This window comes from Sinocyclocheilus anshuiensis, unplaced genomic scaffold, assembly GCF_001515605.1.
Source record: "Sinocyclocheilus anshuiensis isolate Anshui unplaced genomic scaffold, SAMN03320099.WGS_v1.1 scaffold680, whole genome shotgun sequence".
NCBI lineage: Eukaryota > Metazoa > Chordata > Actinopteri > Cypriniformes > Cyprinidae > Sinocyclocheilus > Sinocyclocheilus anshuiensis.
The window spans coordinates 850,900-873,331 of record NW_015555783.1 but is presented as its reverse complement, the minus strand read 5'-3'; the positions used below and the strand labels follow the sequence as shown (position 1 = coordinate 873,331).

The following is a 22,432-nucleotide window of genomic DNA, read 5'->3' as shown; positions in this document are numbered from 1 at the left end:
AATATACACATTAGTGTTAATAGACATACATTTAGCTAAGACAAGGCAAAGGCAATACAGTGGAATAAAATTATTATCTTATATTATATAATAAACTAATTAAAAAAATTACAATATTTTTCAACAAATTCACTACTGTTCAAAGGTTTGGGGTCAAAAAGATTTTTTTTTTAATGTCTAAAATACTGCATATACACATTAGTGTAAATAAATGCTGCTCAAGAAACATTTCTGATTATTATCAATGTTGAAAACAGTTGTTCTGCTTAATATTTGTGTGGAAACCAGAACACTTTTTTTCAGGATTCTTTGATGAATAGAAAGTTTAAAAAAAATTTTTTTAACTTTTGCAACATTATAAACGTCTTTGTCACTTTTGATAAATTCATGCTGAATAAAAATATTATTATTCTATTATTAAAAATATATTATTAATATATATTTTAAATAATCAAGGCATGTCTTCCATGCAGTTTTCTGTATGAAGAATGAATAACATTTAAGCATATTCATTGTTATGCACCAATATGAGACATAGTCAAAAACAGCTGTATTTACATACACCATCAGTCAAAAGCTTAGACACACTTGACTGAATCTTCTCATAAATGTTTCACATGATCTTAAAAATAATTTAAACCCATCAGCAAACAAAAGCTTTTACTCAAGACTGTTTTGACGCCGATGAGACCAAACATACATTGTATACTCTGACTGCACACAACAGCGCCCTGCATCTCTAAACACGCTCTCAGCTGACCCCGACAACGCAACAACAAAGAAGAGTAGACAGGTCAATCCAGGACATAGATTAATGAGCCATGTGCGTCAATACAATGAGTACACACGCTGCCATTACAATGAGTGTCATCCAACTTCCAATATTAATTTACCAGCGCCGGTTTAAACCGGGTGGATTTCACAATAGAATATTTACTTGCACAACAACTGTAGCACAATGAGGCTACAAAGATGAGTCAAGCACTGCTACAGCAGCACCCAAAAAACCTCGCAGGTCCAGACTGCACCCGCAACGTATTCTGACCTTCTCACTGCACAATGTCAGATTATTAGTTCATCTTATCAAATCTGGCAGAAGCAAGCCTCTATTTTACCTCAAAATCAAAAGAAAGAAATTAAACATTATATTCTGCCTCAAGAAAGTGCAGTCTATTTTAGGACAATAAAATTTAATGACCTTTTTTAAGCACATTTCCCCTGCAATTGTGGGGGAACATTAAAAAAAGAAAAAAAAAAACATTATTGTAATTTTTGTTGTAATCAAATGCTGGGAAGTGACAGTATGACTCATCACTCAATATTTTTTTTTTTTTTAGCAAATATGTCAAGATGTGGCCTCATTTTTAATTTATAGGTTTGTTGTGGTAGCACATTCCAGTGATAAGTGGTTAAAATATTCTTTATTTTGTTAAAATACATAATATTTTTTCTTATAATAATTAGAAAAATAATACATTTTCAATTTGCAATGTAAAATTCTTAAATGGAGTCTTTATTTTTTGTTAAAATACATAAAACATACAAAAAGTATTTTACTTAAAATATAATAATAATAATAATATAGAATTGTCGTAAAAATATGTTTTCAATGCATATTGCAATTCAAATAAAAAATATTGTAATAAAAAATGTAAATAAATTATACAAAATTTCTTTAAACACACACGAAAAACCAACATACTGTTATTGTGACCTGGCCATATTTTTGTGAGATTTGGCCCTTAAAAAGGTGACCACTATTAATTAAAGTTTTTCTAGGTTGTACTCACAGTGCTGGCTGGTGGCTCAGGGGACTCTGTAATGGATCTCTGTTTTGTGAGAAGATGCGTGCGTGGTAACTGCCCCAGGGGTTGATGGGAAAGCGACTGGGACCTCTTCACTGCAGAAGACACAGCCTGAGCGAAACGAGAGGGCGAAGAGGGCGAGTACGGTTTGGGAGCGGCGAAGCTTCTCAGCTTCTCTAGACTCAGTGAAGGCATGGGGTTTGTGGGAAGACTCTTCTGGCGGGACACTACAGATGACGGTGGAAATTTGGGAGCTTCGGGTGGAGGTACATCCACCTCTGCAGTTCGAGGTGCATCACTGGCTCTTGCTTCCCATTGCACCGGTGGCGGTGGAGGAGGTAAGTTGTCCAGTGCAGGAAACACATCTGATTGCGGGCTTCTTGCGGTTTCTTTGGGCCGGGTCGCAGGACTGCTACAACAACTGCTGCTATTACTGCCCACACTCGCTCGGCGAATGGCCGCGGAGGTTACGTAATCCCCGGGTGTTCGTTTGTGCTGCGGCTGGCGGAAAGAAGCTGGTTTGGGTCTTGTTGCCGGTGGAACTTTCTTGCATTCAGTTCCTTCTACAGGGGATGAAATGGCAGCTAGAGGTGAAGTACAAGGACTAGTTTGCGCAAAGACGTTCTGATGGCCGTTAACAGCAACTGTGCCATTGGAGACGGTCTTTGTTTCAGGTTTGTATTCTACACTGGGCTCCAAAGTTAACTCTACTTCAAAGAAACGCAGTTTTTCGAGAGACTTCTGAGGCATGATGGTGTAGGTGGTCATGCCCACTTTGGGAATGTATTCATGGGTGAGCTCATTGGATGGTTTGGGTTCGCCATCTACGATATGCTCTACAGTATTTGCTTTAGAGGTTAGTGTGGATGTCAGATCCTTAGTTGGTTGGATCGCAGGCAAAGGTGGTTCAGGAAGATGCAGCTCTTCTGTGGAGGTGGCCATGTCTCTTTTTAGTCCCGTTGAGGACTCCGATGGAGCTGTGGAGGGTTCAGTGCATGAGCTCGATGGCTCAGTAGAGGGTTTCTGGGGCTCCATCTGCGTTTCAGTGTGAGCGAAGCTGACCGAACTGGGGATGGTTTTCGGCACTTGGTCTTCGAGGCTGGACTCTGTACCCTGTGCTTGCAAGTCCGTGTGCAATGTCTGGATGCCGCATTCAGAGGTTTGAAGCTTGTTGAACAAAGATGCAGGCTTTTCTGTGGCGCTCACAGAAACCTCCTCCAGAACAGGGCCACTTTTCATCACCTCTTCTGTCTTTTCCGTCGGGGGCTCTAGAGAAAGAGAAAACAAAGTCATGCACCCAAGCCTGTCATTGGAGTTTTACTGTAAACTATAACCCGTTGCACACCAAACAACGCTTTCTTATGGTGTCATAACTGACTTTTTATAGAGATCATATCATGAGGAATCAAATTTTCCTGTTTGATCTTCTGAGATCAAAGAGTTCGATGTACTACTGGAAGTTTCAGAACGCAACCAGAGCATTTATTAAAACTAAGCTGCAAAAATGACCCATAGGTATGAATAACAATCGCATAAAGTACACTAAAGTGTAACATTGTGTAAAAACCAGAGGTGCTGAAGGATCTCACCCATGGGTTGAAGCTTACCTATCTCTTCTGAAGGGATATGAGAGCTTGTGGCCTGGTCCGACTTAATCTCTCCATTCAATGTGGCTTCTGCAACTCTGTCAAGGGTAAAAACCATGCAAAGGTTAAAAACTACATAGAAAAATACATTTAATAAAAACATAAAAAAATAAAAATAAAAAAACATTTACATACATGTATAAAAATGAACCTAAATCTCCTAAAGCATTTCTAGATTGCTCTGGCTGGTTGCTAGGCTGTTTTTGCTGGTTTATAGGTGTTGCTGTGGTGTTAAGAATGGTTGTTAATATTTATTAATATTTTGAATTAGTTTTTATTTTTATATTTTCATGTTCAAGTTAATTCTTTGTCAATTTGTTAGTTTGTGATTTTTATTTTTAATTCTATTTATTTCTATTTTGTTTTCGTCATTTTATTACAGTACTTCAATCTTAAACTTATTTTATTTCAGTTACTTGGCAAGACAAAATTTCTAATTTTATAATATTTTTTAAGTTTCTTTGGTAACACTTTACAAGTTAATGTTGGTTAATTCATTAACTAAGACTAATGAACAATGAACAATACATTTCTTACATATTACTTTGTCTTTGTTAATGCTAGCTAATAAAAATACAATTGTTCCTTGTTAGCTCAAGACCATTAGGTATGAACAAATAGAACTTTTGATTTTAATAATGAATTTAATGAAATTGATGAAATTAACATTAACTACGATTAATAAATGTTTCATAAGTATTTGTCATTGTTAACTAATGCAGTTAACTAATGTTAAAAAATGGAACCTTATTGTAAAGTGTAACCGTTTCATCATATATTTATATTTTAATTCTCTATCATATTTATTGCAATTACCAAAAATCACATTGAATCATTCTAATTTTTATTCAACAATAACAACAGGAATAGTAAGGTATTCCGATGGGTTTCTAAGCTTTGCTAGAGTGTTCTGGCTTGTTTTGAGGAGTTGATAGGGTCCTTCAGGCTGGTTCGGTAGGGTAGTTTGGTAACACTTTACTTAAAGCCTTTATGTATAATGCATTGTAAAAGCAGTTTTAATGCATTAATTATGCCTTGTAATGCACCTTATAATGCATTGTACAATCTCATGAATAATTGTAACCACAGTTAATACACTATAACATTTATCAATTCATTGTTACACTATGCATTTTAAATTTGGATATAATTATTTACGACAAGATATAATGTATTACAATGCACATTATGAATAATTATAATGCCCTTTAATAACCCTTTATAATGCATTATACATAAAGGCTTTACGTGAAGTGTTACTGGCAGTTTTAGTTGTGCTCTTAGATTTGTATAAAATGAACACTACTGTACAGTACATACTCCGCATCTGTGGACTGGTCACATGATGGATTGTCTCTGGCCATCCCACTTTCCAGAATCTCTGAATCCTGAGAGGGAGTTGCCGTCCCAGCCCGGCCCGAGTCCAGAGAGATGTCAGCAGACAGGTTGAGGCTGCTGTCGTCGTCGTCCTCCTCCTCCTCCTCCACAGCGGCCACCTGACCTTCTGCGCTCACATTCATCTCCTCCTGTTCCCTGATCTCCTCCAGAGGAGACGCCAACGCCACTTCTGCAGTGTAAAATCACGACGAATGCACAAAGTCAAATGCTTAAATATTACAAAGTGCAGCCCAATCCTTTGAGCTCTTCACTGTATCCCCCAGCAACACTAACTCAGGGGTTTCCACATCAAACTGAAGTGATGTCCATTCTCAGCTGATAGAGGGAGAGATCTGGCATATGCAGCATTAATATGGATTCTCTGCTCCTCAGACTGAGCGAGCGCCGTTAATTAAGACGTCTCGCTTCTCTCGCCTGATTCAGCTCTTCAATCGCCCTCTCTGGAGACCAGCGAGATGAAGAAACATCCAGAGAGCTGTCTCTGTGATCTCTCTCAGACATTTAGATTCAAAGCTCTTCTGCAGCCGCTCTTTCTATCTCTGCTCCACTCTGAGCTCGTATTTATGTGTTTTGGGGCTCTTTATTTATTTATTTGCTTTCTAGATCTTATCAGCCAATCAGTGTTGACACGACCCTGCATTGAATAAAGCCTTGTGACACAATGCAACTCAGCAAAAGTTGCAGAAGCATTCATAAAACACACTTGTAAGAAACAAAAGCGAGTGAATGATCCCTGCTGGGTCTCGGGAGGCCATCTTTGTATAGTTATGAACAAAAAGAAAAGTCTGCCTGCAGATTTTGGCTCGTGATTAGAGAGCATTTACACTCCTCATCTCACTTTTTACTTCACAGAAAACCCCCATCTTAAGAAAACAATGTATTTTTATAAATACTTTCAGAGATAAATCATATAAAAGTTACAGAGAGATGTTTTTTCTTAATGCATTTACTCCACAGATGTGCAATGCAGGTGAGCCGTATAGAGCAAAGTGTGCAATGCTTCAATGATTACAAGAGGACTGGTTTGTTGCATCTCTTGCTTCCAGCACAGACATGGTCTAAAGTGAAATTTGATTAAAAGATTACATTTGCTTGTTTTTTTTTACAGAATTTCATGGTTCAGATAAAGAGAGTGGTCAGGTCAACGAGATGAAAACAGCAGAGATGAGACGAGAAAAAGATGAAGAGAATATGGGCGAGGTACCAGGTCATTACAATCTTTTCGAAATGCAACAAAAAGAATAAAACTGATCCAAAGAGACGTGATTTATATAACAAATGAGAAAAGTTTAAATGCTGTAAAAGCAAACAAAGTTAGTTACATACTGTGTAAATCTGTAAAAATGTAAAGAGCAGAAAAGCTATAGACGAATGGATGCATGGGTAGGTGGATAGAATAATTGGTAGATTAATAGAATGATCTGATAGAATGAAAATGATAATGACAGAAAGTACGATAGAAAGTATGATAGAACGACAGAACGATAGATAGATAGATCAATCGGGGCTAAAGCAGTTCCATTAACGACAAATTAAATTCACACAATCTCACTAATTTGTGCACGCTTATTCTTAAGCAGACCTTAATGTCGATCATGGATCAAATCGGTCCACCATGACAAACAGCGAATATATCTGTGCTGAGATGTTGCATTTGACACGTTGTGTTTTCCTCAGTGCATAACTGACATGTCACAGGTATATTTTTCATCTCTAAATGTTAAAGTCATGCAAACATGTCCATTTTGCTGTCAGGAGTGGGCAAGGCACGCAAGAGCAACAAGCGCAGCTGCGTGCATGCGCACTAAACAGAAGGAGTGCAATCGAATAATATTTTCTCCATTGCATCATATTGCATCGAATCGCATTGTGTTGAATCGAATCGACTCGAAATCGCACTGCATTGTAACAGGGGTGAATCGCATAGCATCGCTAGCTGCTTCATATGTATCTTTAATATATCGTATTGTTGGCTATGCATCGAGATGCGTATCATATCAGCTTGAGTCATGAGATGCACATCCCTAATAGACAGACAGACAGACAGACAGATAGATAAAATGGTAATGACAGAAAGTACAAGAGAATGATAGAAAGACAGAACGATAGATAGACAGACAGACAGACAGACAGACAGACAGATAAAATGGTAATGACAGAAAGCACGATGGAACGATAGAAAGACAGAACGATAGACAGACAGACAGACAGATAAAATGGTAATGACAGAGAGTACGATAGAATGATAGAAAGACAGAACGATAGATAGACAGACAGACAGACAGACAGACAAAATGGTAACGACAGAAAGTACGATAGAATGATAGAAAGACAGAATGATAGATAGACAGACAGACAGACACAGACAGATAGATGAAATTATAACAACAGAAAGTATGATAGAACGATAGAAAGACAGAACGATAGATAGATAGACAGACAGACAGACATAGACAGAACGATAGACAGACAGATAGACAGATAGACAGATAGATAGATAGACAGATAGAATGACAGCATGATAAACAGAATGACAGTGATAGAACGACAGACAGATAGAAAGACAGAACGATAGACAGACAGACAGACAGATAAAATGATAACGACAGAAAGTACGATAGAATGATAGAAAGACAGAACGATAGACAGACAGACAGACAGACAGACAGACAAAATGGTAATGACAGAAAGTATGATAGAACGATAGAAAGACAGAACGATAGACAGACAGACAGACAGATAAAATGGTAATGACAGAAAGTACGATAGAATGATAGAAAGACAGAACGATAGACAGACAGACAGACAGATAAAATGGTAATGACAGAAAGTACGATAGAATGATAGAAAGACAGAACGATAGACAGACAGACAGACAGATAAAATGGTAATGACAGAAAGTACGATAGAATGATAGAAAGACAGAACGATAGACAGACAGACAGACAGATAAAATGGTAATGACAGAAAGTACGATAGAATGATAGAAAGACAGAATGATAAATAGAACGATAGATAGACAGACAGACAGATAAAATGATAACGACAGAAAGTACGATAGAATGATAGAAAGACAGAATGATAGATAGAACGATAGACAGACAGACAGACAGATAAAATGGTAATGGTTCTGTCATAAATCGCATACCATTCATTGCTGAACTTTCTACCGTACGTTACTGGAAATGGAATTAAATTACTGGTTGATATCTCCTCAACACATACTGTAGGCCCTTAGCACATTCCCCAAATGCCCACCTACACCTCTGTCCTTATTCAAGCCATCTAAATCCTCTAAATAATGAAATAATAACTTAAAATAATACTCTTAACTCTAAATAATCCCGTGTCACTTGAAATGTTTCCGTTTTGAATCGTTGTTACCAAAGGCGAGAGACACGTGAGGAAAAAATAAACGATCAGTTGTGGGACTATATTCTGTCATAAATCGCATACCATTCATTGCTGAACTTTCTACCGTACGTTACTGGAAATGGAATTAAATTACTGGTTGATATCTCCTGATCTCAATAAAGTTTACACACGTTTTTGGTCCGTGAATTAGATCTCGGGTCGCTGGGGTCTGTGGAGGTTTGGCCAGGACCGGTTCCAGGATTAAATCAACATATTTTATGTTCCGTCCATTGCTAATCACTGCTATTTCGAGAGTGAATCCCGCATAAATATGCGGATGTCATTCCCGAATCTTTGCAGGGTGTAGCCTATGTGTGCGGAAAACGAAAGTTTCATACAAATTCTGAATGGATTATACCCTAGAAAGTGCGCAAAGTGCGCTCCCTTTATCACTAAAAAGCATCACTCATCGTTCATTGCGATCTTACAAAGTTCCGTTATAATCAATGAAGCTCTCTAAACTGCACAATGAATCTCTTACATCGCGTCTGCAATGAGATGATTCACGAGCGTGCAAAACTGCACTTAAAAACTGCGGCGCTTTCAGCGACAAAACGTTTCTGATTGGCCATTGCGTTCAAGAAATCAACAGATATGTCTGTGATTGGTTACATTGCTCAACGCTGCAAAAACACGGTGAGGGTATTTAGCGCTAGGCTAAGCTCTCCAATTTCAGCGGGGCCGGCATCAGGGATTCCATGACTAACAATTTGGGCAATTGCCCCCTCCCTAATGTCGCCCATGATAACAATGTTATGAAATTGTTTTAATTATAAAGTTTTGAATATAGAAATATTAAACAATTTAAATGACCCAATTCATACTTTAAAAATAAAACTGAAACCGCCAGTAGGTGGCAGCAAGTCACTGTCTGTCGTCACTGAATCATTCATTCAATCGATTTGTTCAAACGGCTGATTTATTTAGGAACCAAGCAAGTGACTCTCTTTATGAATGGGTCATTGAATCATTGACTCACTAGATTTGTTCAAAAACGCAGATTCGTTCATAAACGATACATCTCTGTGTTTGCTTAGACATGCAGCTGTGACTTTGTTTGAAACTATTTTCTTTGACGAAGTAGAGCACAATCAGATAGCAGTGTTCCTAAAATGTAAGTCACTTAATATTAAGTTCTGTATAAAATCAAAAATGTATAAAACTGTTGCAAGTTCAATTTCACATTTGCAAACTCCCTTTAAAATCATTAAAAAGCTGTCACTCATCTTAGTTCATCGCGATCTCACAAACTTCCATTTTATCTAATGAAGCTCTCCACACTACATAATGAATCAACTATTTACATCGTCTCTACACTTCGTTTGTTATAATGAATGACAAACTGCAGTCTGTTTTCACGATCTGTGCTGTGAGGAGCAGGATGCACAGCGATAGAGAAGCATTTCTATTGGCTGCAGTCTGCAGGTATTATGGCCAATCACAGAAGACGACATTGCGGCAGCGAACCATAGACACAAATATATCGCGCTAGGTTTATGTCCAGAACTGGGGTCACTTTCGTAGACACAAATATATCGAGCTAGGTTTATGTGCAGAATTGGGAGTGCTTTCGTAGTCTTTTGAATGGATAAAATATAGAAATCACTTTAATTTCCAAATAAACCTAACCAGTTGGAAATGAAACGCCGTCACCCCTCGAAATTTACTCCCCGGACTCCACCCCCACCCCCCATTTCCACCCCATAATCCATAGCATATATCCCATGCATTCTAACATATACTTTCTTGACATAAAACACTACTGAGCAATTGATAAAACATTTTTTTACATTAATTAACATAATTGATAGTGCATTTAAGCTACCATCATTTTGACCCAAGTAAACCCTTGATAGTGAACACAAGCATGCTCTTTGGAAGTTTCTGTTGTCTTCAGACTGACCGGTCATGCCTCTGTCCTGTGTGGTTTCATCAGGAGGGGCTGCGCTGCTCGAGGTGGGGGGCGGAGGGGCTTTCCGCTTGGTGGACTTCTTGAAGGACGACTCTGTCGAGGATCCCCAGCTCAAAGGGGCCATATTCTGTGGAAAGCAGGCAGGGGGACAGTAATAAATTACATATAATTCCAAAAATTTGGCTGTGGGAAACGTAACCACATTCCCTAATGACAAGGTGATGAAATGACTCAACCCAGCGCCGAGTTTATGTAGAAACAAAACAAATACTCTGAAAGCAAGGTTTAACCGCTCATTGTATTCGCAGAGTGCCGTTTATACGTAAATTCAGACGTGGTCTTTGAACTCAGGTCATGAAATAACAGGTTACAAAGTCTTGTTTGTTTTGTATTTGTCTGTTTTTTTTGTTTGTTTTAAATTCAAGATATAATGAAGGCTCACTTACATTGGCACCCAAGAGTGTCCCTAAACCTAAACCGCACTTACACATGTCTGAATGAAATGCCTGCATCACTTTGAGAAGAACTAACTTCAAACAACCACTAAAAATCACCAAGCACCAGCTGATTAAAGGTCATTAAGCTAAATGTTGAAGAAAAGTGACGTTAGTGAACAAGGCATGTTTTTATCACTTAAATCTACCAAACAACTTTTTTATTAAATATTTTGTTAGAAGTATTTGTGCTGTCTTTCTTGCTTTTACTTTGATTTTGTATGCAATGCAATGAAAACCTTCAGTCGTTTTTAGTGCAGTTGAAGTGTCCAATGTCTTCACAGATTTTGTTTTTGTAGAAGCAATAATCTAATATAAAGCAAAATTTAATAAATATAAAATTTGTCAAACTATAGTTTAAACTAATAATAATATAATATAATATAATATAATATAATATAATATAATATATAGAGCAAAGGATTAATTTCAATTATGTAATAAATCAGCTTAGTGTTTGTGGATGACAGTGTACTGTATGTAAGCTTCAATCATTTTGACCCAAGAAAATGCCTGAAACTGCTGGAAAATAGTGCAGAATCCTTCTTTATTTTATGCAAAACTCTATTCTTTGCTTTCTTATGATCCAAAAACTTATTTACATTAAAGAAATCCCAGATTTTCACTGTGCTCTCAGACTTTTGGACTCCAGTGCATGTTTGTGGCAAGTTAGTAAATATTAACTGAATCCCAGAACAGCGCTACATACCTGGTTGCCATCGGGATGCACAGCGGTTTGATGACCGAGGTCAGTAGGCATGCTCTGTGACATCATGTTCGGCGGCAACGGGGCTCGTCTTTTCTTTGGCATGTCGGAAGGCATGGTGTTGGAATCATATGTAATGGGCGAATGCGCGCTGAAGGAACTCATGCTGACCGGCCTCTGCTTCCTGTGCACTGGAGATGCCGGTGCGCTCACGGTCATAGACTTTAACGACAGACAGCCAATCACAAGTCAGCACACTCCCAACCAGTGCCATCAACGAGCCAATCATGAGTAAGTAAAGTCTTTAACCATTTGCATAAAACAAATATGACCAGGGAATGTTTACAAAGAAGTGAAAACACACATGCCTTTAACCTTATCCTAACATCACCAGAAAATCTCAAAGCATGTAATCGTTCTCTTTTATAGACCTATAGGGTTTCATAACTCACCTGTTCGGATTGCTTCTTACTTCCTTTCCGAAATAAGCTGAATCGCCTCTTTTCTTTCTCCTTCTGGATTTTCTCTTTCCCATGATGAAATATTTCTGTGATTCAATGCAAGTTCAGTTAGTTTAGTTTTGTTAGACATCCTTAACTTCTTATTTAAAGGACGTTCATGCAAAAATGAACAAAATGAAGAAATAACTTAAATTAAAAAAATGTTTGTAAATAATGACATAACTTTCAAATAAATAAACAATTAATAACAAAATAATAATAATTATTATTATTATTATTTGTTTTTTATTTATTTATTTGAGTTATGTCACTATTTTTACTATTAGTATTATTGTTATTATTATTTGTTTTTTATTTATTTTTGAAAGTTCTGTCACTATTTTTACTATTACTATTATTATTATTACTATTCTTATTATTATTGTTTAATTTATATAGAGCCTTTCCTGAGCTCAAGGACATGTCATAATAAAAAAACAATAACATGACAAGCATACAGTCAATCATATCGATAATGGACATTTGCCTAGTCTACAACAAAAGCCAATGAAGTTGCATGTACAAGTTATATCAAACTGTGCTAAAAAGCTGATTATTTTTCCTATAAAATGGAAAATGTGGTGTATTTAGCATCACTTACCTGAGTGAGTTGGAGATGGAGGCAGACTTACTGGACTAATAGGACTTACAGGGCTAATAACTGCAAGAAAAATCACAAACCCAAGAGTACAGTATAACGCGAATGTTTTGCAGAGTATCTCAATGTGACCTCATGAAAACCAGTCCAGCATTATTTCATATGAGTCATTTTAATGTACTTAGCATAAACACACAGTGGGTTCTGACCTTTGGTGTCTCTCGCATACACTTCCCTCAGGCCAAAATCATTGAGGGAGCCGCTCAGGTCCAAAGTGTCTTCTGAGTGGACGTTTGGTAATAAAACCGTGGTCTGCGGGTCGAATTCACATTTCTCGCAGATCGCCGGAAGCAGTTCTCGTAGAGGAACCCGAGGACTTACCCTGAGAATGGTTTTCTGGGTTTTCTTGTAGTTGATTACCAATCGTACGGTTGCCTGAAAGAGACAAGAGAAGGAAAGTAAAGAGTACGGCAGGATTTTGTGCGGTTCCGTTTCAAAAACTCGTGAGATGCCTATGCCTGTGTTGATTTTGCCATCTTCTATGACAACTCATTTTGGATAAATCCCATAATTCAACATCCTTAGTGAAGAGGACATTCGAAGGGTGCACTTCCAAGTTATAACAGCGGTTATCATAGAACTTTAAAAAAACTTTAAAAAGCTGAAATAAGTTTTATTATATATACACACACACACACATATTTTTTCTTAAATATATACATGCATGTGTTTGTATGTGTATAAACAATGTACACAGTATACACATATTACTGTATGTAAACAAAAACATACACACACATACATATATACAGTATATATATATATATATATATATATATATAGTTGAAGCACTAAAATAAACTATCTTACTATCAAAATCTATTAAAAATGACAAAGGCACATAACAAAACTATAACATGCTTATGCCAAACTCTACTACAATTAACTTTGGTCAAATCTCCAGTGCACTACACATGAGAAGCAGTATTTGTATAATGCCATTTCAGCAGGACGCTGCCCTATGTGACAGTAGATGGCAGGACGGGTTTGAAACACAGCTGTTATGTGCAGTTATGTTTTTATTTGGTGTAATGTGATATTGTTTGTTGTTCGTTATGATGTGGATTGTTAGCATTGTACAGCCATGCTCCGCTGCTTTGAGTCATCTAGATATACTTCAGGCTCATCTCACAGGGTGTGGAAGAGTAGATATGCTTTTACTTATGACTAAATGAACAAACATGAACATGAAAATGGCACAACACTTTTTAAGATTTACAGAAACTTTTCAGGTTGACGTCAGCATCCAAATGGATCATATTTACCTTCTAAATACACATTTTTAGTTCAGAATAACACACTAATAAAATATTTTTACTAATGCTAAAGTATTTAGTGTGTAGTGTGCAAAATATGCAAATTTTATGCTTGTATTTTCTGTTTTATTAAATTAATATTAATTTATTTAAATAATTATAATGATGATAAAATAGTTTTACTGTTGCTGAAGTACAAAGTATGTGTACTGTGCACAATACTTTTATTCTTTTATTTTCTGTAAATATTAATTTCTTAAAATAATAATAATAATAATAATAATAATTATTATTATTATTATTATATTTTACTATAGCTGAAGTATATAGTATGTGTACTGTGCACAATAATGTTATTTTTGTATTTTTCTGTAAATATTGTTTATATTTGTTCATTTCTTACAAAAAAATAATAATAATACTATTGCTGAAATATATAGTATGTGTACTATTTTTGTATTTTTCTGTAAATATTTTTTATATTTATTCATTTCTTTAAATAATAATATTTTTACTATTGATGAAGTATATAGTATGTGTACTGTGCACAATTTTATTTTTGTATTTTCTTAATTTCTTAAAATAAAACTACTACTAATAATAATAATTACTAGTGCTTGTATGTGTGTATGTGTACTATGCAATATATTATATTTACAGTAAAAAAAAAAACTTATATATTTATTTCTTAAATAATAATAATATCTTTAATGCTGCTGAAGTATACACTATGTATGTACTGTGTGCACAATTTTAAGCTTGTATTCTCTGTAATGTGCAATATACAAGATCGCACACTTATGATTTCACGATAGATAAACTTTTTGTGATGGATGAACTAGATTTTGTAATATTAACTGTTATATTCCTGTTTATTACTGTGAAGATGCTTTGATACAATCTGTGTTGTATAAAGAGCTATATAAATAAATGTGACTTGGCTATGTTGAATTCATATTTAAATTAATTGTACATGAGAATACCTCAGGCATCTGTGGTCCTGTCTTTTTGCTTTTGTCCTCCATGCCTTTCGGTTTCAGCAGGATCTTCTCAGCCTCTAGCGCTCCGATGAGGGCGCTGGGTTTGAACTTCACATGGTTTCTGTTGGTGGTGATGAGCTCTATGGTGTGGCCAGACGGGTTCAGGTGGTACTTTGCACAAAGCATGACCAGCAGGTCCATCATGGGCTTGCTGAAAAACACAAAAAAGCAGAAGTGAATATCAGTTGCTATCAAGCGCTTTGCTATCATCTCATTTTGTGTGTCAGAAGAAATAAAATCAACAAAAATGAGTAAATGATGACAAAAATGCCATTTTCGGGTGTACTTTTCCATTAGGAAACAAGCATCTGATCTGTGAAATATCTTTTCCATTATATTTTGTTGAGTCAAAGCCCCAGGAAACATGTGACTCTGCTGTGGGGAGTTTGCAAATGTCAGTTAACGACACAAGCTTTGCTCTCTGTGAAGCATTTAGGATTTGCATAAATGATATTTTGCTGCAGGGGTTTCCAATGCATGTCAACAGTTTTTCACTTGATTGTTTTTCAAGTGTTCACGACAACAATGATACAGTATGAACACAAAAGGGGAATTCAGAAGAATCTGTGCACGCCTTTCTTCCCTGTAACAAAATTCCTTTAGTTTTCCATGGAAAAGCAGACTGGTTTGCTGTAAATAATGACTTATCATTTTTACATGAAATATTCCCTTCATATTGCATTAAGTTTGAACCACAAAGTATGAAAGAACAATAAGGATCATGTCCAATGTGGTTTCTTATCCATGGACTCCCACAGGCTTCAGAGAAAACCACGTCCTATACGCTTGACACATTGCATACTGAAAGTGTGGAAAATCCTTTTGAGACAGATTATGACACAAAGCTTTCCAGCTGCTTTTGGAATTCTTGGATCTGCGAAGCCTTTGGAAACACAGAGCCAATCATTTAATCCTGATTAGTGGGAGGCCAGCGAGTTTGGGTGGCACAAATTTAGAAAAGCAGGTGAAGAATTTGATTATTAATCCTTCTATACTGAATTTGGTTTCGGTTTTAGCATGAAGGGGGCAATAACGTTGAACTCAGGAAAATCAGGTTTCATTTACAGGTGCTCAGGATCAAAGAACAGAATAAAACTATGATTAAATGGCGATGACAGAAATCTGAAAAGAAATCTTGAAATCTGAGATCAGGTTTGTGCCAGGGAAATGAAATTTTACTCTACCAACCCAATATCAAAGCACAACCATGCAGTCCAATTTACGAAAAAAATATATTTATTTTTATGATCAGATAAAATAAAAAATAAAATAAAATAATTATTTTATTCCATTTATTTTTATAGACTACTACTACTATTAAAAATATCAATGTAATATCATTATTATTATTATTATTTAGTAACCATTAAAATATAAATTGTCCAATTTAATAATATAATATATTAATAATAATAATAATAATAAATTATTTACTAGCACTAGTACTACTACTACTAATAATAATAGCAATATAGTAGAATAATAATAATAATATAAAATAAATAATATAGTAAATGTAGTAATGTATTTATTATTATTATGTAGTTTATCAATTTAATACAATAATATATTAATAATAATATATTATTATTATTATTAAAACTGTTTGGCTTTCTAAAAACATAATAAACATAGATATACAGTATAAATGTAAATAAAAAGCTATAAATAAAAAACTAAATTCAGTGTGTCCAAACTTTGACTGGTAGTGTAGATTCAAATGAATAACATTTAAATTGAAATTCTGCTCCACCCACCTATATTGAATGAAAGACACAGATCTCTGGGTTTGTGGAAGGGTCGTGCCGCCCAGTTGGTCGGATGACCCCCTGATAGGTGTGACTGGACGAGGGATCCTGCTCCTAATTTTAATATATTATTATTATTATTATTATTATTTACTAGCACTAGTATAATAATAATAGGAATATAGTAGTAGTAGAAGTGATAATAATAACAATAATATAAAATAAATATGAATATAGTAATGTATTATTATTATTATTATATTAATATAATCAATAACATGATTATAATTCATTTTATATATTAATATTATTAATATTATTACTACTACATAAAAATAACTACAATAATAAATATATATATATATATATATATATATAATACTATAATATTTATAAATGCATAATAATAATAATAATAATAATAATAACAACAATAATAATAATACATTTACACATTTACTATTATAATTATCATCCTCATAATTTATTATTATTATTATTATGATTTGTTACCAATCTATAGCACAGGTAAGCTGTTCTACCTGCGTGGCTTTTCAGCCTGATGCACCTCATCCGGTGCCATTAGGTCAGCTGCAGGGTCGTCAGCTGGTTGCCGCCATTCACCGATGTTTCGCCCCCTATACCAGTACATCTCCCGGCGGGGGGGCAGTGGCATATTAGGGACGTCTCCCTGCCACCCCTGCAGCTGCCTTAATCGTGGTGTTAGCCCCCAGCCACTCTCCTTCCTCTGGAGCCACAGCCAATAGCTGGCTTTCTCTGCCTCTTCCTCCAACTCCTTCAAAGCCTTCCGCAGGTTTGCCCCCACCACGCCAGACTCACAGAGTACTTGCACCATTGCTCTACTGACAAAGCCTCGGCATCAGACCTCCACGGGGTAAACCTTAGCGTTCCAGCCTGCCTCTTGGCACTCCGCTGCCAACTCGGAATACTTTAGATGTTTCCTTTCATGGGCTGCTGTGATGTTTTCTTCCCACGGGATATTCAGCTCAATGATGAAGACTCTCTTATCCTCAGCTGACCATATGACAATGTCTGGCCGGAGGTTAGTAGTTGTGGTTATTTCTCTTGGGAAGACCAGCTGCTTCTTGAGGTCCACCAACATTTGCCACTCCCTCCCGGGATTGAGGAAGGTGTTTCTTTTTGCCGATACCCGGTGGATGTCGCCTGGTCTGACAAAAGAAGGGTGGTTTGCTGCTACCCTACCCCTCTCCAGGATTCAGCCACCTGAATCGTCCCTGTGTCAATGCAACCTTGCATCCCGAGAGGATATGCTGCAGGCTTGCCCTGGTGATAGCACATAGGGAGCAGCCAACCTTGTCCCCAAACCACCGGGTGAGGTTTAAGGAGCATGGGAGGGTATCATATACTGCCCTTATCTGAAGTCTGGCTTGTGGAGTTCTCCAGATGTCTGCCCAGCTGATGCGCTTATTCACTGTAATTTATATTTTTCAATTATCGCAAGGGGGTAATGCAGAACTGGAGCAAAATATGAAGTACTGTAATGCTATTTGGCCGATCATTAAAAAAATCCCACTTCAAAAACGCCTTTCTGGCACACCTTTACCAGTTGAGATGAAGTGTTGAGGACAGAAAACGCCCGACACTAAGCATGGCACAGAGAGTACAGCAGGCCATTTGAGCAAATGATCCAACTGTTGAAATCGATCAAAGTGTTTAATGATAATCACGAACAGTGTACAGAGATGCCGGATTACTCTAACATCATCTCATTCCTTGTACCCAAACCAGGCCTGATTTGTTGCAGGATCTTTGAGAAACACACTGCCCCACCCAGCTGACTCACCGCAGCAATCATCTGATTAGTTTCATAACAGCAATCATCTGAGCAGCTTCATGATCTCATATACAGCTCAGCTCAGAGATTAACGCCTTCCTTGCAGAAGTGTAGAAAAGTCATTAAATATAAAGTTCTGTAAAATTGAGAATTCTTGTATTAAGTTACTATAATCTTCCATAATGGTTCAGGTTGTTAGGACTACAGATATGAACAGCTGCGAGTAAACCAGAGTTTTTATGCACTCATGCTCAAACGGTAATGTTTGCAATGTTTATTCTGTCCTGCTAAACATGCACCATGTTCACAATAGTTTTAAGGCAACAGGATTACATCATCATAAACCCTCTGAACAGTGCTATTTGAACAAGTAAAGGACTAGATTTATAAGATCAGAAGAGATGATATGTGAGCAGTGGTCGTTTGTTAAGGCACACACGATGTTAATATTGCCACAGTGTTTTTGGCATTATGTCCTAATAAAAAGTTCTGCAAAAGCCACAAATGCCAAGGCTTGTGTCTAAAGATTTGCCAACAAATTCCTCAAGCACATCTGTATATTCTGATTTGTTTTCATTGCTATTTGTCTAAAATATTTACCAATTATTAATTCAAGATGGAGGGAAACTCCAATGTCAAGCGAAGTAAACACAGGCAGTGAGTGATTTCTTTTTTGTTGCTGTTTGATTAATATTAAGAAAGTGCTGTCACTTTAAGAGAATGCACTGATCCAGTGCACTGATACAGTACATTCAGCCGGCTATGTCTGCTATAGGATACTTACCAAGACAGGCATTTTGATATAATTTTTGTGTGAATTTGTTCATTTAAACGATACTTCTGAGAGAGCTTAATATTTGCAAGCGTTCTGAGGCACAGGTTTGCGCGCTTCGGATGAGCGCACGCACGCACAAAAAAATCACTTACCTGAGACGATGAGTGAGCGCTTGGCTGCTGAGCTGCCATTTTGGGGCCAGTGGTTTAAAACGGTGGCGGGGCGCATGTGCACTTCGTGGAATCGATTCATCTTCCCTCGGATAGTAATGCCTGTGACAATGATGACGTATTTTTGACAGTCGTTTCGCACACCACACTTCGTGGTCACAATTCGCACATCGTGCGTGTAACAGAGCTGTTGTGAAAACAAGCGTTGTGTCTGTAAACTGTCATAGTCGTACATTTTGGAGTTGTACTCTAACAAACACACACAATCTCGTATCTGTAAACTGTCGTGGCCGTAGATTTTGAAATCCAACTCTGACAAATACAGAATTACATACAATACTTTTAAATTACGCACGAGTAAATTAAAATGACACACAAATGCTTTGAATTACGTACGATTATTTTTGACAGTGATTTTATTCCATAATATTCCAGCATACAGCACTTGCATTGAACAAGAGTGAATGGTTTGTCCACGTTTGTTTTTTCATCGCTGTTGTTGTAATGTACTGGGAAGCCAGAATGCGCATCCATCAACAGAAACATATATTAGCCGAACCCTGTTTGTTTTACGTGTTATTTATAGCAAACCATATTACAGATGCGTTGTCAGATTGAAGTTGAACCACGGTCCTAGCGCGTGCCGAACCGTGTGTGGAGAACCGTACGGTTCGATTTTTTTTCCGCGAACTGTTCCACCCCTAACAGTTTCTACTAGTTTTTTCAGTGTTGTCTGCAGAGAACAATGCTGTGCTGTTTATTAGTTATATTCATTTAAACTATATTAGTTCTATTTATGCTTAAAAATAATAACGTTACAAACATACACACATATATTAAAAGAACTATGGAGCAGTAAATGGGTGCAATCTTTTGAAAATTTGCTGCTAATGAGTGACAGTGTTGTTGTTGATAACTAAAACAATAAAAAAAATAAAAAAGCTCAATTAAATGAAATAAATATATTAGATTAAAAACTTATAAATGTTGCCATGTCAATTAACTAAAAGTTGTAGTTGAAGTACTAAAATCACTGAAGATAAAACTGAAATAAAGTCAAACAGAAATATTTAAATTAGGGCTGTCAAATTGATTAATCCTGTCCAAAATAAAAGGTTGTGTTTAAATAATGTGTGTGTGAGTACAGTGTATATTAACAAATTATTTATAAATGCTCCTGTGTGCTTCTGTGTAAGCACTCAGTGAAGAGCGTGAAGCAATGATACTTATAGCCAATCAGTCATATCTGTTGAGCGCATGAACACAATGGCCAATCAGAATCCGACTGGTACTGAAGTTGGTACTTTTGACAACACTAATATATTACATAAACACAAACTTATTTTGGATGTGATTAATTGCAATTAATCAATTTGATAGCACTAATTTAAAACAACAAAAACTAATGAAAATATTAAAAGTACACATCAAAATAAAAATGAAATAATCTAAAATAAACAAAAACATAAAAATAAACTAATAAATAAATCTAAACATAGTATATAAATAACACCAAAATAACAGAAATGGATCAGTTAGCAAATGAGGAGAAAGTAGCTTGAATCTACTTAAAATGCATAGGAACATTTTTGTACTAGTTATTTATGAATTTACGGTCTAAAAAATAAAGACCCACAGGAACCACAACTACATAGTTAAATTGCTTTGACATAACTTCTCTTTAAACATAAGAAACAGCGGGATCTTTACTAAGTTGTCTGCATACCAACCACTCCAGCAGTTTACATGTCCAGCTCTACATAAAACACAACCAACAGACCCCTCACCTGCCATGGACGACCGTGGTCTTCTCCACCCCTTCAGGAAGGACCACGGTGAGAGTCAGATCCTGCTCCAGCAGGTTCTCCTTCTGCTCCATGGCAGGGTGAGGGTACGCTGGGAGCTTGTGGCTCAGCAGTGGAGCATCCAGGCCTTTCAGGACAGGAGGAGGAGGTGGTGCTTTGCTTTTCGATGATCTCCTGTTAAACAAGGACAAAACAGGTTTAAAATATGAACGGATCATCTCTTATAGTAAGAGTAATGCTCTATGGATTTGAACTCTTTTCCTGTCAGCAATTTTTTTTTAAAGTTACCAGCCACAACCAGCATTTTTCAGCATTTTCACAAAAATGTCATGGCCCCTAGAATATTTTGTTGTATGAATATCTGAACATGCAATATGTCAAAAGAAAGAACAGGGAATCTGCTTTTTAACAAGAAAACATTTTATTCTAGCTTCATGCATTATTTTTTTAATAAACGCCTAAATGTCAGAAAGGTTCATAAAACAGCAACATTCTGAACAAAAAAACAAAAAAAAAATGCATTTTTGTCAAAGACTATGTCTGGATCGGATTCAGAGCAATTATCAAAACAGAGTAGATTGCTTCATCAATACCCCTAAAGACTGCACAGTCCTAAATCACTTCCTGGGTCAACATTTCATTCTGTAACTTTAGGCAGTTATGATGTTTATTGCTTGAACACCACATTAGTTTACATAAACCTCTGCTTACATACGCGATTGCTTGATTCTACATCTTTGATCCAGACATTCAGTACTCTTTCAGAAGATGCATATAACAGTGAAAACCTGAAAAGTTGAAAAAATTCTGTCAATGGCAGCAAAGCGTCTCATAAATTACGGAAAATTCTGTTAATGGAGGGGAAAGAGTTAAAACGTCAGCAAAAATAACAGCAACTTTGTAACAACATATGGGTGAGCAAAAATATCCCACATTTTCATATTTAGGTGTACTATCCCTTTAAATATGGGCCTATTTTTCTCAAAAACAATGAGATAATGGATATTTCAATTTAAAGGTGGGGTAAGCAATTTTTCAAAAACGCTTTAGAAAACTGATTCGGGCTGAGTAGCAAAACAAACTTGTAGCCAATCAGCAGTAAGGGGCGTGTCTACTCATGTGGAGGAGAGAGCGTTCAGTGCACAGGACGGACATTAGCGAGTCGAGCGACAGAAAGATAGAGATGGCGGATAAAAAACAACAGAGGAAAACGTCTGCAGAACAAAAGAAGGCTTAAGGCAATAAGGCAAGAAGTAGGACCCGTGTAAATATCGGATCAGCTTTCCAGC

The 22,432-nt window shown here is 36.4% G+C and overlaps 1 protein-coding gene across 6 annotated transcripts in view; it reads right to left on the bottom strand.

The window, feature by feature from the left end:
* The window catches only part of LOC107674769 (cordon-bleu protein-like 1), a 66,773-nt gene that overhangs the window by 1,242 nt on the left and 43,099 nt on the right, over positions 1-22,432 (bottom strand). For all 6 annotated transcript variants that reach the window (XM_016468865.1, XM_016468864.1, XM_016468866.1 and 3 more), the window contains 10 exons: positions 21,126-21,317; positions 14,773-14,980; positions 12,683-12,908; positions 12,477-12,536; positions 11,828-11,922; positions 11,379-11,597; positions 10,167-10,302; positions 4,772-5,018; positions 3,413-3,489; positions 1,791-3,073 (listed from right to left, as the gene is read on the bottom strand). In XM_016468865.1, the coding sequence (XP_016324351.1) occupies positions 1,791-3,073; positions 3,413-3,489; positions 4,772-5,018; positions 10,167-10,302; positions 11,379-11,597; positions 11,828-11,922; positions 12,477-12,536; positions 12,683-12,908; positions 14,773-14,980; positions 21,126-21,317 (2,743 nt within the window). The remainder of the gene's footprint in view (positions 1-1,790; positions 3,074-3,412; positions 3,490-4,771; positions 5,019-10,166; positions 10,303-11,378; positions 11,598-11,827; positions 11,923-12,476; positions 12,537-12,682; positions 12,909-14,772; positions 14,981-21,125; positions 21,318-22,432) is intronic.